The following is a 17132-nucleotide window of genomic DNA, read 5'->3' as shown; positions in this document are numbered from 1 at the left end:
CTTAGCAATATTTGGAGAAAAGTAGAGTTCACATATGTTTTTATTGATGCTTTTTATACATTAAATCTGCTCATTTAAAGTCTTTTAGTGTACATCTTATTCTTGAAATTGCTTCAGTATTAGCTGTCTTAAGATATACAGGGACATCCTTCAGGCATGTAGTGACAACCAGTAGTAACTTATTTTTAAAAAGATTATAAAAAGACAGACATTTGTACGGAAAACTGAATGGGGACAGTTTATTTCACATGGATAGTATTTTAATACAAGACTGAAAAAGGATTCATTCTCTAGTCTACTACTGAGTAGTTGAGTACCATCTCAGCTGAAACCCCACCTGGACTACCTGGATTCAGACCTGTCTTAAAATGAAACCCACAAACATCTACTTCAGACCCTAAGAATTCTTGACCCAGTTAGGAGCCACTTCAGATCAAACAAGTTTTCAAAAGTTCTTGTAATTTAAACCAGCTAAATCACTTTCCTGTGTTTCACTTTGGAAAACTAAAAGCTAGAAATCTTGGGCCCTTGTAAGCAGGAGGTGACATAACCACAGGTGTCAGAGATGGTGCTATTGCAGCAGCAGGCTAAGAGGTAAGATCAAACTTCTTGCCTTTTGCCAGAAGTAAGGGGTCAACTGTTTAATTCACTGTAAAGGTTATAGGTGCTACCATAAATTAAGACATAGAAAATTATAATCCATAATTCTCTCAAATAAATTATAAACATCCCTTTGGAGGTGGATAACCGTATCTTTGGATCCTATTCTTGTCTCATTTCTACTTCACAATATTGAATGGATGGTATCAAGGAATGCCAAATGGCTAACTTAAATATACAGAGTGCAATTGTTAGACACAGTATGATGCAGCATTTTCATATTGCTAGGTTCAGTAATACAGGAGATTTATCTGAGCAAACACTAACTTAGCTTGCCAGGAAAGGAGAGAAGGATTTCAATTTGCAGTTAGCATTTCTGGTATTTGCCTAACTCAGAGAGGCAAATGCAGAAGCCTAGATAGATTAAAGGTAGGCTCAGCATGAGTCAGCACCTGTTTGTACTTGACAAGGAGGCACTGTCATTAGAAGAGGTTAAATCCTTTTAGTAGTGATTGAAAAGAACTACCAGCTCCTCACATCCAACAAGTGAATATCTCCTGTGACTTCCACTATGTTGATCTTTTCAAGCTGTTTAAAACGATGCTTGTACTCCAGAGTGTGAACACCATTAATAGCAACTTTGAACTGGTAGGCATCACAGAAAATAATCAGCTGGAAGGCAAAAAGAGAAACAGTTAAGATTCAAGCTCAGGTAAGATGTGAAAAACAATCTGATGACCTGGCATAGACTTGGGCAAGAGTGTTTCTGTTACAGATAGTGTTTTGTGCAAAAGCAGCATTTAAAAACAAAAATGGGGCATCAGTAAAATTCACAGAATCATAGCATAACTTAAATTGCAAGAGATCTATAAGGATCATCAAGTCCAACTCAATTTAATTTAAATGTGCTCTTAGCACAGGTTGAATTTTTGCGACTACTTAAAAAGAAAACTGTTACTAAATAAAGAGAAACCTCTGCTCTCTGTGGTCCCATTTAATCCTAAGTATTTTCAAGACATGAAATGCAGGAATAGCAATTTTATTTAAATCTGTATTAGTAATAGGACATTTAACCACCAATGTTAATCCATTTGGCAGATTTTTCAGTTTGATGCTCTTTCAGTTAATCTTACCTCAAAGTACATCCCTGGACTGAAAGGGAAGTTAGCAACTTCCTTTTCTTCTTCTCCCCAGCTGTCATGAAGGTAGGAGTTTCTTACAAAAATTTTATTCTTCATTCGGGGATTCAGATGTAAAGCAATGTCCTTTGAGTCACTTGGTCTCAGGTTTATTGCAAAGCTGGAAGATATTTTTTTAAGTTTAGTGCACCAAGGGTTTACAGACATGAGAACAGCAGTCAATGCCATTTACCAAGTCCTTAGCCAATACTCAGGCTGTTTGGGAGCCAGGGCTGTGACTCACCTGAAGAACCAAGCAGGCAGGCAGCCAGCATGCACTTGTCTCCTCTGCACAGAAACCTTTGCTGGAGGCAGCAAATGTGGGACATGATCCTGCTAGATCCACTTCATCACCCACAGCTTTCTGTACATGTCTCAGCAAGAAACTATGGAGCTGCTCCCTCACTGCACTAGGAAGTAGCATTCTCACAGGAATACATGGACCTGCCTGTTCCCCCACCTCTCTCACTCAGGCAATGGAGAGTGGAAGGCTTTATTTTACCTAAAGACACCATATTCTTTCTGCCAACAAACTGGTTGGACTCTAAGGAAAAGTTGAAGGATTCTGTCCATACATTTAAGACTGCTGGGACACCATGCATACAAAATGTTATTTTGTAGGCAGCAAAGCTCTGCCCAGGCTGAGTGAATACTCTGCCATCACTGACATGTTCACCTAACAGGGTTCCTAAAGGGGAGCTCGGGAGAAGGGTGTTCAGAGGGAACAGTCGTTCAAATTAAAATGAATGCTTCAACCTATGGCAAAGACCTTACTTCGTTTGAAGAAAAAAAAATTCCCTCCCCACCCAAATTAGCTCCAGCTGTTAGACTGCTGCCCTCTTTGGAGAATTATTCAGTCCAGATAGGAAATACTGCAACACTTCCAAGCTGTGAAGTTCTCTTTTTCACCAAGAAAAAGCAACATCTACAGCTGTGTGAACTGAGCAAGAGAAATAACTTAGAAAGTCTATATAAATACATAGGTTTAAAAGCATAAACATAAAAAGCAGACAACCTGCATGCTTTAACAGCCAAAAGCCTCTCATGCTTATACACATCTGAGCACATTCAGCACTTGAAAAGTGCTAATAAATTTTACAAGCTAAAAGAAGGAAAATAAATGCTACGCTCTAAGCATTAGTTATCCTATTCAATCTGAAGTCCATCCAAATTTTGTGGATAAGGATTCCAGGCCTTGGATTCCAGTATGAACTCTGAATGCTGTTCAACTGGAGGGAAGAAACATGCCCTGAGGAAGCAGGAGTGCAGCCCACTCACACAATGTGAAAACATGCTTCTCATAATTTTCATTTCTAATTAACTACTTCATTTTTAGGCATGTTTCTGCAGAGCCATGTGCTGGTTTAGGATAAATTAGGGGAGAACCTCCAAAAGGAATCCCCTAAAGAAAACAAACTTTCACCACCCCTCCCCCCAGCCCTGGGTTTGGGAAGGAATTCCTCGGAGGAAAAAGTGGAAAAAACTGGTTTATTGACAAATGAGAAAAACCACTCCCCAACACAAGGGAAAAGGAAAACAATACTGTGAAGAGAGGGTGCAGAGCTTCTTTCCCCGGAGATTCCCAGAATTCTCAGGTCAGGTCGGGAGCCGGTTCAAATTTTTTTTTGGGGGGGGGCGGAGGGAATGGAAAAGAAAAGGGGAAAAAAAAAGGAAAAAAAAAAAAAACAACAGAAGCAGCGAAAGCCAGCAGCAGCAGGCAGCGGCAGCAGCAGAGAGCAGCCGCCCCAGGGGCAGCAGGCAGCAGAGAGAAGCAGTAGCCCAGGGAGCAGCAGAGGCAGCAGCCAAGAGACAGCCCCACTGCAGCAAAACCAGCCCACCGAAGGGGGGGCAGCTGTTAGACATAACAATGTAGTCCACGATATGGGGATAGGAGGCACCGTCAACTCAGAACAGCCAAAAACACCTTTAAAGTAAAGAGCATTTGTTCAGACATTTGCTCAGCTCCATTTTGACTGTGTTGTGCTCCCCTCCTCCCCAAGCTTTATTTCATGTTTGGAAAATGTGTTCTTTGCAACCCTTTGTTCCTAATTCATTACCAGAATTATTGCTCATACACCCCAAACAGCTTTCATGGAATCACAGAATAGCCTGGGCTGGGAGGTACCTTAAATCTCATCTTGTTCCAACCCCCCTACCACAATCAGGGACACTTTTCACCAGATCTGGTTGCTCCATCCAGGGCCCCATCCAACCTGGCCTTGAACACTGCCAGACATAGGGCATCCACAATTTCTCTGGGAACCAATGTGTTTCAATGTCTCACTACCCTTACAGTAATGAATTTCTTCCTCATATCTAACCTAAACCTACTCTCTTTCAGTTGGAAGCCATTCCCCCTTGTCTGTCACTATATGCTCTTCTAAATAGCCTCTCTCCGTATTTCTTATAGGCACCCTTCATGTGCTGGTCTCTCCGTATTTCTTATAGGCACCCTTCATGTGCTGGAAAGCCACAATTAGGTCTTCTTGAAGCACTTCTTTTCCCAGGCTGAACAATCCCAATTCCCTTAGCCTTTCCTCTTAGGAGAGGTGCTCTACACCCTTCTTAATCACTCAGATTATCACTTTCATCACTCAGTTAATGTCAGTTAGGCACCCTCATGCTTATACCAATGAGATTTATCAGAAAAATATCGTAACATGCAGCACTTGAGCACACCAGCAACTCGCCTCACTTGTGTTTCACCTATTTCTGCCAGATCCTTACTCCTGGATCTCTTTACAATAAAAGCTGTCTCTGTACAGTGCATTTGCTCACACTTCCTGCAGAATGGAGAGCCCTGAACAAAAACACAAATTTGTGAATGACACAGATTTAGTAGGTAAGACACTCGGGTTTTACCTTCACTTTTCACAATAGAGCTGCTCTTTTAAGTCATCTCTAAAGCCGTAATCCTGATGGTTCCTGAGGAAACTGCACTGTAGTTTCAGATGATTCCAGATGCAAAGTTGCAAGGGAGTAAGGATATACAGAGGCAATGGAAAAGCCTACTCATTCTCAAGAGCACCTCAGTCAAATAACAGAAAAAAACCATCAGTAACACGTACCTCTTTGGAGTTTTATTCACTTCTCCTTTAATGGCAATTGTGCATCCTGGACGAAGTGCAGTATCAAGTTTCCCAACATAAGGAACACACTGGAAGTACACCCTCAGTAAAAATTTTGACTGTGATTTACTTTTTTCACTTTTTTTTATACAAGCTCAGCTTTACTATGACAGGAAGAAATTTTGCCCTACAATTGTAAATCTGCACTTACAGCTAAAGTTGTTCCTACCAGCATATTGCGGGATCCTCATACTATAGCGGAAAACTTACATCAATGTTTGGGGTTTTAATATAGACTACCACCTTGGGTTCAAAACAAACATTATTTACAACTTCTGCCACCACTAAGAGTGGAAGGAGGGGAAGAAGGGGAAAGAAAAAGAGAACAAAAAAGCAAGCATTAAACTCCCTGTAATAGTTTAAATTTGTATCACATAACTATTCAAACTTATATATGACTTCCCATCTCTGGAAGTACCAGTTTTGCTTTAAAGAGTAAGACTCATGCTAAGGTGTGTTGTTGTCCCACGGTCACATACGTACTAGAAGTAGAGTCACTAAGTGTTCTGTCCTCCTGACAGCAAGTCAAAATAATAGACACTGCAAGTATTTTATTCTTTTTTTTTTTTTTTTCATTGTGTTAGAAGTTATTTTTACCAGGGGAAAGAAGGCAATGGAGAAGAACTTCAATTTTATATTTTTGCTGAAGTCCAGCACTTGCTAATTACGAAATTGCATGTTGTTTTGTTTGAAGAAGGCAGGCTGTCAAGTGACAAAGCATCTAAAGTTATGGCACTCACTGCAACTTCACCTTCTCCACAAATTCTATTTGTATATATTCCTGGCTTCAACCCCTTTTCAGACTGAGTGCAGTCCTTGCTCCAGTGTAGATACAGTCCACCTGCACATGTTTTTGCAAAAAGATGAGCACTCATTACATCTATACTCCATATTAGCTGGGTGCAAGTTCCACCCCTAAGGAGCAATGCTTGCATCCAGCTACCTAAAATGTACACAGGGATCTGCCAGCAAGAGGAAGATGTAGCAGACATGTAGGTTCCACACATGTTAACATAATATTACTGCAGAATACTTTGGCTTTGCAGGCATCCCCTAAGGCAGAGAAAACAAAGCCCATGCCTATGAAAAAAAAAATTCAGATGTGACTTGGTCCTTTAAAACTTCATATACTTCACTTTAAATTTATTTTAATTTCTTTGTTTATGGTTGTGGATGCTGTGTTTATCTTTTGGGTTTTCTAAATTATTTAACAATAGTCTCATTTGTACTAGCAGCAGAGAGGAGGATAACCCTCTACAAAACTCACTGATGATCTTTCTCCAGTGGACCATCAATTCCTTCCTTCTTGTCTTTTGTGCATGTCTTTTCATGAATAACTGAAGTATTTTTGATCTTTTTTTATTCTACATTTGCCACAAATCTATAGGAAACACTTACCAATTGTGAACCATCTGGCATTTCCCCCTACAAGAGAAGAAAAGAATATTATCTAGCTTATCAGACAACAGGGAGATTCATTCAACCTTTTACAAACATACGTACATTTTCTGTGCTTATCTTTGTTACTCCTAGAGACGATGGCTGAGAGCCTTGTAAAGACTGCAGAAAGAGAGATATTTAGGTATCATTGCTAAGGTCATACAACTTTAGCATAAAGTTGGTTTAGAACAATGTTAGGATCATCATGCTTTGAATGATGAACTGTTACGATGGAAATCTAAGGCTGTGACAATGAAAAAGCCAGGCAAACCCCTACAAACTACAGAAAAGTTCTGAAGATCAACTGCTGAAGCCAAATCAATATTTCTGAAGATCACCTCATTACAATTTGAATCTTTATTTAACAGTCAGAGAGAGCACTGTCAAGCCCTCAGGATCTCAGGGTACCCACAGAGTTTTCCTCACTGGGGTAGAAATGGCAGTATGGCAAGTCCACAGAGCGGGGTTCTTGGGATTCTAAGCAGTCCTCTGCATCCTTGTCCCTTCTCATGGGGAAGGACAGACAAGCAACATGGCCATGGCAGACACAGTTCTAGCTTAGCCCTAGAAGATTGTGTCTTCAGGTTGTTTATTCCAATACAAACCTCCAACTTCCTCCTCAGAAAAGTGTATTAAAAGCAAAGACTTTTAATCGGCTTTTTCCATTCCTTTCTTCCACAAAGCATACAGCATCAGCAGCCACAGATTAAACCAAGGGTATGTTTTGTGCTTGGGTCAGAAACCAACTTAAAGCACCTGCTTGCCCTCAAGCTCTTCTTGGAGTCAGTCCTCCAAGATCAGGATACAGAGAGCTTCTTCAGGAATATTATTATGGCAACACGCCCAAGGCCAAGTGATGGGATCCATAAAAATCTGCTTACCAGCTTTGCAAATGATCTTTAAACATAGCAAACCTATGTTTAAAGCTTAGACTTCATCATGTTTAGCTTCACTTCTCACCAAAATAATTATTAGTCTGCTTCCCTGAGTTAGACCTGATATTTGGCAGCAAGAGCCAAAAGCTTTGCCCACAACATAGTGAAGATTGTGCCGAAGAGACCCGTAGTATTTCACAGAAGGACACAGGCCACCTTAGTGAGTGGCAGAAAAGGGAAAAGGCATTCACCTTCTGTGTCTCCCTGGAATTTATCACCTTCTGTTTCTGTCCTAAAATTCTAACTCTCCCTGAACAAAAGGATCTCTCCTTCTGCACAGGGAAAAACTCCCTGTTAGTTTACTATCAGTAGCAGAGCTGGTAGCTGAGAGGAGGCACAGCACAGCCTTCACTCAGAATTCACTGCACTTTGGTCAAGTCAAAGCTACAAAGTTCTGAGGAAGAATACCTCTTCTCATCCCTATAAATGTACAGTTCTGACTTCATTTCAACAAATCAGTCAGTTAAACAGGAAATACAGGGCTACGTGCACAAGGAGTTCCAGCTGTGGCTGACCTTGGCATTTCAAAGCCAAGCAACAAATTACAGCCATGGCTAAACTTGTCACTTAGAAGCACTGAATATTCAAGAGTTCATTCTGGAGCCCCTGCAATATTTGAAAAGTCTAATTCACTCCTAGACTAAATCAAATCAATTCTTATACCATCTATCCTGTTAACTTTGTAAGCTGTAAACTTTTGTCACTTTCTTGCCCCTAACTGCAAGACTAAAATAGGAAGACGGAAATCCCCATGAGAGTCACATGCAGAAATGTGGGGAAACCAAAATCTCCTTACTAACACTGGACTGTGTAGCTGCTTCTCCTTCCTTCCCTTTCACCATAAAACCAACTATGCAGTTTAGCAGGACAGAGGAAATGAATCAAACAAGTCAGCTATCTATACAACTTACCTTAGAAATAAACTCTATGGTTTTGATCTGCACTTTGCCATATATTCCAAGAGTATCTATTTTTTCAAGGCTAATTCTGTGTTTGTAGAGCAGCAAGTGTTTTTTGTTTACAGTCACCTAAAGAGACAGAAAGCAAAATAGAAAACTTGTACTAAACATACATTACACCAGCCATGTATCAAATTTTATGCACACATCTTTGGTTTACACTGGTTTGTTATAGAAACAATTTGGTACAAAACTATCCTAGGAGTGTCCTAGAAATATCAGATCAACAAAATTCAGCTCATCCATGATTCAGTTTCTCTTTCCATCACTGTGAGGGAGATTCATTTGCCTACACTAAAATTTACATTTCACACCTCTGTTTCTCACACCTGATCATTTGCCCATGTGGTATTATCAATGTAATAGAATCTATTATTGCAGTCTGACAGAGCAAGACATTATTTGTCGCCTCCAAGAGGACTGTCCTACACCAGTCACAGAACAGGTTTATGCCAAGATTAGCCCTTGCACATACACAGGGAAGGGTGGAGTAGCCATTAGCTATGGCAGAGAGTTCCTTTGGAGGGAAGCAATACAAAATTAAAGGTCTGACGTAATTAGCACCTCTTTAAAGAAAAGCTCTAAACTTTTCTGTAGTTAGACTATATACCTAGGTAACAGAAACACCTAGACCCCCAATATTTATTTCAATTATGCAAAATACCTCTGTTTTATTGGCCTGGCAATGGCTGCAGATGAAGAATCAACCCAAACTCACCTGGAATTTATCCTTTAAAATCATGATGACAATCTCAAATGACTTTCCTTTTTCAAAGGGCATCTCATAAGCGATCTCTTCCCAGCCCCACTTCTCCCTCTCCAGTGTGTTGCAAACAATGTAGCCAGACCTTCTGAAGCGGGGGTTGAAATGGAATGCCACATCAGCCCGAGGCTTTGTGCTGCTGCCACACTGTAAATCCACCTGGAACCTAATCAGAAAAATAAGACAAACCACACTCAGCTCAGTCTCTCAAGAACTCACCTAAAGGCTTGGTACATTTGTGTTTTACTGTCAGAACAGTCAGACACAAGGAATGTCATTGGATAAGAAAAAATCCCCAAACAAACATTTGTCCTCCTTTCCTCTTACATAGCTGTGAAAGGTTCTCCCATGATCTACTGCAGTGAATATGTTTAAATTTTTTTAATGTTTAAATTTATTCAATGTTTAAATTTATTTAGTGGTTATCATTCACATCATGTACTCCTGTCACTTACTGTGTTCATCACCTTCCATCACCTTTAGCAGAATATATCACATGAACCTTGGATCAGGGCAGGGAACAGAACCCCCTTACTGGGCACAAGCACTAGTCCATACCTCCTTATCCCAGTTTAACTTAATTCCTACCCACAACATATTCAGCTATCAATTTTGTTAGTCTCAGATTACCCATTAAGACTGATTCAATCTGATGCTACCACAGGGATTTAGATCAAGCCTCTGTGTGCCATTCTAAGTAGGAGCTCTGGAAACATTTCATCCATTACATTCCTGCTCACATGGTGACACTGAGAAACATGACAACACAGCCTCTACCTGTCTGCATCATCAGGAACAGTCCCGCGTATCACAATCAGCCCTCCAGGAACAAGGCCACCATGTATTGTCCCAACATATGGAATGATCTAGAAGAGGGAAGAAAAAAATATTCCAATATCATTTTGTGATGAAGGCAAATAACCCCAAAATAGTTTAAAAATTAGTATTCTTAATTATATGATGCTCTACAACATTAAAAGAAACACAGCTAGCTTTTAATATAAAAGAGCACACAACAGAAAGGGAAAACTTGTCATATTTTCCCCTAAGAAAACCAAGCTTTTCAAACAAAATTAAAACTAAAATTTCCATCCTCCATTCTTAGCTCTCCAATGAAGAGTTGTAATATTTTATTGCCTCGCTATTCATAGGGCATAAAGAGGATTCACTTCAAATTAGGCCATTCCCAAGGGCTGACGACTATGAGCCCCTTGCTGGTATCAGGAGCAACTTCCACAGCTCCCCTGACCCCAGACTACAGGAGCTGCCTCTTTGCTTGTTCTTGCCCCATAGGGAAAACAGTGCTAGGAAGAGACTATGTCACAGAGTGTCTTCTTAGTAAAAGCTACACAAACACAACAAAATACCTCATCCTAATGAGCTAAGAACTGCAAAGTGCACTGAAACAGGCGTGTTCAGGAGTCTTGGATTTTATGGTGTCTACAGTATGCAGTCTGGCTCAAAGCCTCACTATCTTTTCTTCCTTATCAATAGCTGGAGAAGGTACCATATGAATGCTACACTGAACTGAAATGGCAGCATGGTGAGAGTTGTTAAGCCATAGGGAGGGATTTGTCAATTAGGATAAAAGCCCCAAACACCCCAGCACAGCTCACTGGCAAAGACTCAGACATGCTCACAGAAGCCCTACCCTGATCATTCAGCATTTCAGGAAGGGATAAGAACCACTTTCATATTAAACTGTGGAAGTTCCCAGATGCCTGGACTGAAGGCAAAGAACTAAGTCTACATCTCATCACATGTGTGATGTGCTCCAGATTCAAAAAGGAAGTAAATGGTAGAAAATGTTGCTTTTACCCTGGTTAAAAGACAGGAAATTTTGCCAAGGTTGGTTTTGGTAGTTTGTAAGATTTTAGGATACCTTTGAAATGAAACATCAATTGCAAACAAGAGTTCCAGTAATTTAACAACAAAAGTAACAAACACATTGGAATTACTACTCCTGAATGGAATATTGTACTATAAAATAACAAGTTAAGATTTATTTTTAAAATATATAGATCATTGCATAAAACAGATAGATATGAAAAGACATGGGTTTGCTGACATATATTTTTGTTAGTCTGTGAGGAAAAAGGAACAACAGAAATTGTCTAAATCCAGAGTGTTGATCATTTCTGCCAGTAGATATACATCCTTTTCTGCTCACTCTCCACTTTTCTTCTCAGATACTTACCCACTGCATTAAAACCTAATTCAGTCATCTTCTGCATTGGGAAAAAAAACCCCAGAACTTGCTTCTAAAGCAAATTGTCAGGATGTTTTAAGTCTCATCATTTTTATTGGCTTTAGCAGGTGCAGTAGAAGAGGACCAAAATGTGAAATCAGGTGCAAAAAAAAGTGAAAGAAAAGAGAAATCCCTTTGCTTACTGGGAGTCTCTTGGTTCCTTAAAATACAAGCTGCACACCAGAAGATAATTTTTATTCAAACAATAAGAACAATAATAATAAAAAAGAAAAAGTGTATCTTGATTGTTCTCATTTTTACACTCTGCTCCTGAGGGGCAGTAGCTCTATTGCAATAAAGTAGTAAATTACTGGTTCAGTGTCCAAAGATAAACCAAAGAAGCACACACAGGTCATGGATACTGGGACTTGACCACTTTAGTGAAGCAAAGTTCTATACTCCTGAAAAGGAACTGTGGCAAAAGCACTCCTTTATATTCAGAAGGATGTATTTATTTAAAAGAAAAGGTGGCCCATCACCACTTCAGCAGCTCAGAAGTGGAACCTACAAGACCACAAGAGAGCATTTTCCGGGTCCAATACTACAGACTTAATGAGACTTTGTAATCACAGAATGTGCCTGTAATTTCCTCATGTCTCAAGATCCTCTTCTGCTGCTTTTTCATTTATTTAAAATAGTGCTTGTCACAAGGCATGATCTACCATCATCCTGTCTTTCTTCCAGACCTCCAAAACTTAGCTCTAAAGCCAATGTCAATGTTAACTGAGTTTGAGAGATCTCAAAGGTGATGTCCCTCCTAAAAGAAAATGCCAGTTTTCATAAAACAAGAGGAAATATTCTGGTCTTACAGAGGAAAGGACTATGATAAAAGCTTTTATCCCACATGCTGGATATCAGACAGCTGCCCCATCAGATGGGAAATGACATCATTTCTTGTCAGATGAGTGGAGCAAAGGGCATAAAGGAAGAAAACAGACTTCCTGCACACTTGAGAACAGTACAGTAATGAAGAAATACATCTCAAACTCAAACCTTTAATAAAGCTATGAAGTTTTGCTGCTAATTGGAACAATGTACTGAAACAATGACACTTTCATAACCTGCCCTGCTACAGAAGGGCTGAGGGTGCAAGACACCTCTGGTCTCCCTAATGAAATGCCTTGCTCAAAGCAAGGTCACATAGAGCAGGTTGCTCTCTGCCTTGTCTGGAGTCTGTCCCAAAGTCACTGGCACCATCTTTGCCAACTCTGCCTCCATATTCCAATCCCAAATACTCATTCTTTGTCCCACAATAGGCTCGTGACCCCTAAGCTCTAGTTGAATTCTCCTGCTAAGTGTTTCACCCATCATACTGATCAGTCCCTTTGCAGCCACCCAATTTTGCTGGACTCTGTCTCTCTCTGACACGGCTCATTTGTCCTCAACATCTCCTAATCCTCTTCACATCTTCTCTCCCACCAAGATCTCCATCTACCAACTTTCATTCTCCCTTTCCTTTTGCACTTCAGTTTTTCCACCTTCTAGTTAATCATACAGCTTTCCTTCCTGTTCCAGCTGGGTTCTTGTGAAGGAGGTTGAAACTATTCCCCCCTCATCCCTAACTCTATTCACTTTGCAGGCAGTGAACACACTGGGAACAAACAATCGGATTCACTGAGGGCCCAAGAGTGTGACAGTGCAAAGCTGCAATGGTAAGCAAGTCCTGTGCAGGTCTGTGTTACTGTACATTCCCCATAAATACTTCACAGATTTTAGTACTTCTAAAGGGGTCTAGAACAGAATGGTAAAAATACTATTTCCTGCAGGTGCAAATGAACTACCTTTTTTAAGACACAACAGAAAACACAGCTTCAGGCACTTAGGGTAAGCCAAAGTCAGGCTGCTGCCACAGACCATGAGAATGCTAGAATTTTTCAGAGAAAGTTTCCAGACTCTGAGCTAGGCAAACAAAATTCTGTCAAATCCAGTCTTTGGATTTGGAAAGTGACAGCAATTGCTGAATCATGTCAGTTCAAGTCTTCTGTAGAAAATATGGCTTATTATGAATTGAGATATGAACTATGAAAAGACTCCAAGTTTAGTTGTTCAGACTGAAGTTACAGGCACCCAAAATACACGTTTCATGAGAGCTGCCAGGCACCACCTGTGTTTACAGAGAATTAGGACTGAAAACACTTCTTATCATACTTTCACTTTCCAGCACATTCTGCAAAAATGCCAGACATCTACATAAGCTGTACATGAAACAGGATTATCCTCCAAGGCTGACAGAACATCTGTCCTCTTTTGGACGTGCTGTCCATTTGCTTACAGCACAATTTCTAAACACCATCAGCTCTTCATGTCACCTGTGACATTCTCTCTCAAACACCTGAGTGACGCAGAGCTCCCCAGCAGCTCCCTCACTGTGCAAAACAGCACCACTGACATAAAACAGCCAAGTCCCACTTCCCAAGGGAGACAGTGTTGACATGACAGAGGAGTTACCGGGTTATTGATTGTCTTCTGTGATGGATCCAAGGGCAGTTCACTGATTTCTTTTTGTGGTGTATCCAAGGTCAGTTTACGCATTTCCTCCTGAGTTGCAGCCAAGGATGTCATCTTCCCTCCTCCAGCTGAAGTCTGTCAGTTCTGTGTGGCCACTGCTGGACTGTATGTAAAGAACTCACTGATCAGGCAACACCAAAGGAGGGATCCCTTCAAAAAGAAAACCCAAACAATTTTAATTAAAGAGAAACAAGGTGACACAACATGGAGTGAAACCCTCCAAGGTACAACTATAAATAGCACAAGAAATGATGCAAACATCTTTCTACTAAATCTGCTGGACTTTCAAAACATGAAATTAAAAGGCTTGCTTAAAGCACTGAGATGCCACACTGGTAAACAATCTCAGCAGCAGCTGCTATCCCCAGATTTCCCACAGCAGACAAGCCATGGTGGGTGACCTTGCCCTTTCAACTTTTATCTTACATAAAGTCAAAAAATACTAGGCACAGACAAAGAAGAGAAACAGAGGGTGTTTTATATTTCTTCATCCAACACATACAATCCCTGAACTCCACAAGTAATTACAGGAGTTTGTAAAACTAGAATTAAATGCACAATATTAATAAGAAATAAAGCTTGTGAGTATACTCAGCTACACTGCAAGTTTTTTAGCAAAGTGATCCTTTAACAAAGGGACCAAAATTCAGGGCCCAACTGAAACTACTAAGTATTATTTCTGGCATATTCTGGAGAAACAAGGTAGCATGCAAGCTGTGGTGATGACAAGCAGACAGGGAAAAAGTCAATGGTGAGGGCTCTAGCCACATTACTGTGTGACAACAGCAAGCAATGTTATGACTAAGAAAAAAAAAAAACACCAGAAAAAAATCCAAAACAACACAAAACCAAAACCCTGAGGTCTGTGGGTTTATCTTCTGCAATGATTAAACAATAGTGTGGTCCATTTTGCAACATCTGGCTTATCTTGTTGGAGATTTGGACTAGATGGGTATTAACTGAGCCACCTAAGACCAGTATCTAGAATACAATTCTGAGAACATCAGGTGCCAACACTGCACAACTATTTTGCCCTTTGACCTTCTCAAGGGATACCACCATAAATTCACTTTTGCCTGTGCGGGCAAATTTTATTGATTTCATTTTTAAAAAGAGAAAATAAAGACCAAATCAAACAATAATTTTGCCTTTACCATTGTACAGTCCAACAGCAGACCCCACGAAAACAAAACCTACAAACCAGCAGATAAGCAGACTGCTTATCTGAACTTCCTGTGTGTGCAACAGCAATCTACATCCTGCCAGGAGAGGATCCTGACACAGGATCTTGGCAGAGCAGGTGGCACTATGACAAAGTGATGAGTTAAGGGTTTCCTTGTTTGCCCATCGGTATTTTATTGGCAAGGTCGCAATAATAAGGAAAGATGCAATTGAGGCTCTGTTTGTCAAAAGCAGGACATGCAACTGCAAAGCTCTCCTGTGTCCTTCTGTCAGAGGAACCACTGTGTGTGTGTGTATGTGTTACACCAAACCTGCAACACGGCAAGTTCAGGTTCCCTGACTCTGCTCTGAGAGCTGAGATACAGAAACTGCCCTGTTATCTCACACATTGCAAAGGGCTGGAAATATCTTCCACAAACAGAAAACCATAGAGGCCAACATGAGCTGTTATACTATATCTTCCACAGACAAACAGAAAACCATAGAGGCCAACATGAGCTATTATAGTTCCCACTGTGACACAGGAAATGTGTCCTTCATGAGTTACCTCCGTGAGGGTAACTCCGGCCAATCCTTACAATTAATTAAAGCGAGATTGTGCACCCGTGCGAACAAGGCTTCTGCAAAGAGAACTACCGAGATACTCTCTGGATATCTGCAAAGTACAGACCACCGGCGGTGTGGCCCCGTTCCCCGCTATAAACCCCACACTCCCGAACCCTGGGAGGACACAGCACCGAGCACCCTCCGGCCGCCTCAGCCTTACAGCGAACCGAGGCGGTCCCGGCTCCCCACCGGGAGCAGTCCCCCTCCCTGACAGGCACAGGGCCGGGCAGGGAGCGTGTCGCTGCATTCTCGGCTCGGTCTCTTACCTCAGGAGGTGCCGCGGGATCAGCACCGCCCGCACACCCGCGGGTCGCGCCCGCCCGGCGCTGCCGCCATCGCCGCCGGCCCCGCGCCCGCCCCGCCCACACCGCGGTGACGTCACCACGGCACGGCCCGCGCGGGCGCTGTGGCGCGTGCCCGGCGCAGGCGCCTCCCCCTCCAGCGGGGGCTGAGGCGGCCCCTGAGGGGGCCCCAATGGCGGGCTGCGCTCGCACCTTGTGAAGTCAATCGCGCTCCTTCCTCTGCGAGCCGTTCGCTCCCTGTGTGTGTGTTGGCCTTCTTCTGAAGGGCCCGTGTCACAGCGCAGCCCCATCTCCTGACACAGGCACAGCTCACACAGTCACACAATCATTAGGGCCTTTCCAGCCCCCCCCCATTGCCAAGGCAGGGTCACCTCGAGCACGTGACATAAGAATGCATCCATGTGGGGTTTGGAGGTCTCCAGACGGGTGAAGCATTGATTTAGAAGAATTAAAGACTTTAGTCAAAATAGATAGTGCTGAGATAATGTAGCTAGACTTCCCTTTTTGTTAACAGAAGCCAGACTGAAGGAACTGATAAATCATGGAAGGAACTGATAAATCATGGAAGCTGTCAAACTAGGCTTTTGCATCCTGAATACCCCATGAATACAATACAATCATAAATCAAACAGTCCTGAAAAAAACAGGATTCAGCTGTCACTAACACTAAAGGTTAAAAAGTCAAAGAGAGGAAGACCCATCTTACTTCATCATTTTGGGACCCCACCCTATAAAAAAGACCACCGACCCATTTCAAAGAACAAACTACGGATGCTTGATGGCTTTTGGGCTAATTACCATAGGAAGCGGGGAATGGGATGTACCAGAGTTATGAATATGCATTTGTGTTTTGTGTATTCAATACTCCTGTACATAAAAACCCCTGTGATGATCTGTAAATTGTGGTGTGTATTTGGGAGCTATCCAGCATGCTGCCTGGCGTCGTAATAAACATACACTTTCTAACTTTAAACTGTTAGAGAGTCTTTGTCCATCATAGTTGGATATGGTATTAGATCAATACCCATAGTTTTTTAATAATTCACAGGGAGGCTCCACGACCTCCCCTGGGCAGCCTGTTCAGTGCTCTGCCACCCTGTTTGTAAAGAAGTTCTCCCTTATGTTCTTGGGTTTTAGCTTATGGCTGTTGCTCCACACGCTGTCACTGGGGCATCACTGAAAAGAGTTTGGCACCATCCTCTTGAACTCACCTGTGAGATACTTCTGTGCATTAATGGGATCCCCTCGCAGCCTTCTCCAGACTAAGCAGGCCCAGCTCTCAG

At 41.7% G+C, this 17132-nt stretch overlaps 1 protein-coding gene across 2 annotated transcripts; it reads right to left on the bottom strand.

The window, feature by feature from the left end:
• Positions 1-22: 22 nt before the first annotated feature.
• Positions 23-15901, bottom strand: LGALS8 (galectin 8). 2 transcript variants are annotated; one of them, XM_083857283.1, is made up of 10 exons: positions 15814-15901; positions 13700-13909; positions 9781-9869; positions 8959-9169; positions 8193-8309; positions 6410-6466; positions 6305-6331; positions 4847-4935; positions 1734-1899; positions 23-1272 (listed from the first exon to the last, which is right to left on the bottom strand). In XM_083857283.1, the coding sequence occupies exons 2-10, from the start codon at positions 13811-13813 to the stop codon at positions 1123-1125; spliced, it is 1020 nt and encodes a 339-aa protein (XP_083713409.1). In that variant the 5' UTR covers positions 13814-13909; positions 15814-15901; the 3' UTR covers positions 23-1122. The 2 variants fall into 2 exon arrangements, with proteins under 2 accessions (XP_083713409.1, XP_083713410.1); XM_083857284.1 differs by lacking the exon at positions 6410-6466.
• Positions 15902-17132: the final 1231 nt, after the last annotated feature.

Source organism: Zosterops lateralis, assembly GCF_965231275.1.
Source record: "Zosterops lateralis genome assembly, chromosome: 3".
Taxonomy (NCBI): Eukaryota; Metazoa; Chordata; class Aves; order Passeriformes; family Zosteropidae; genus Zosterops; species Zosterops lateralis.
Note: the sequence above shows the minus strand (reverse complement) of the source record. Positions and strands in the feature narration are given on the sequence as shown.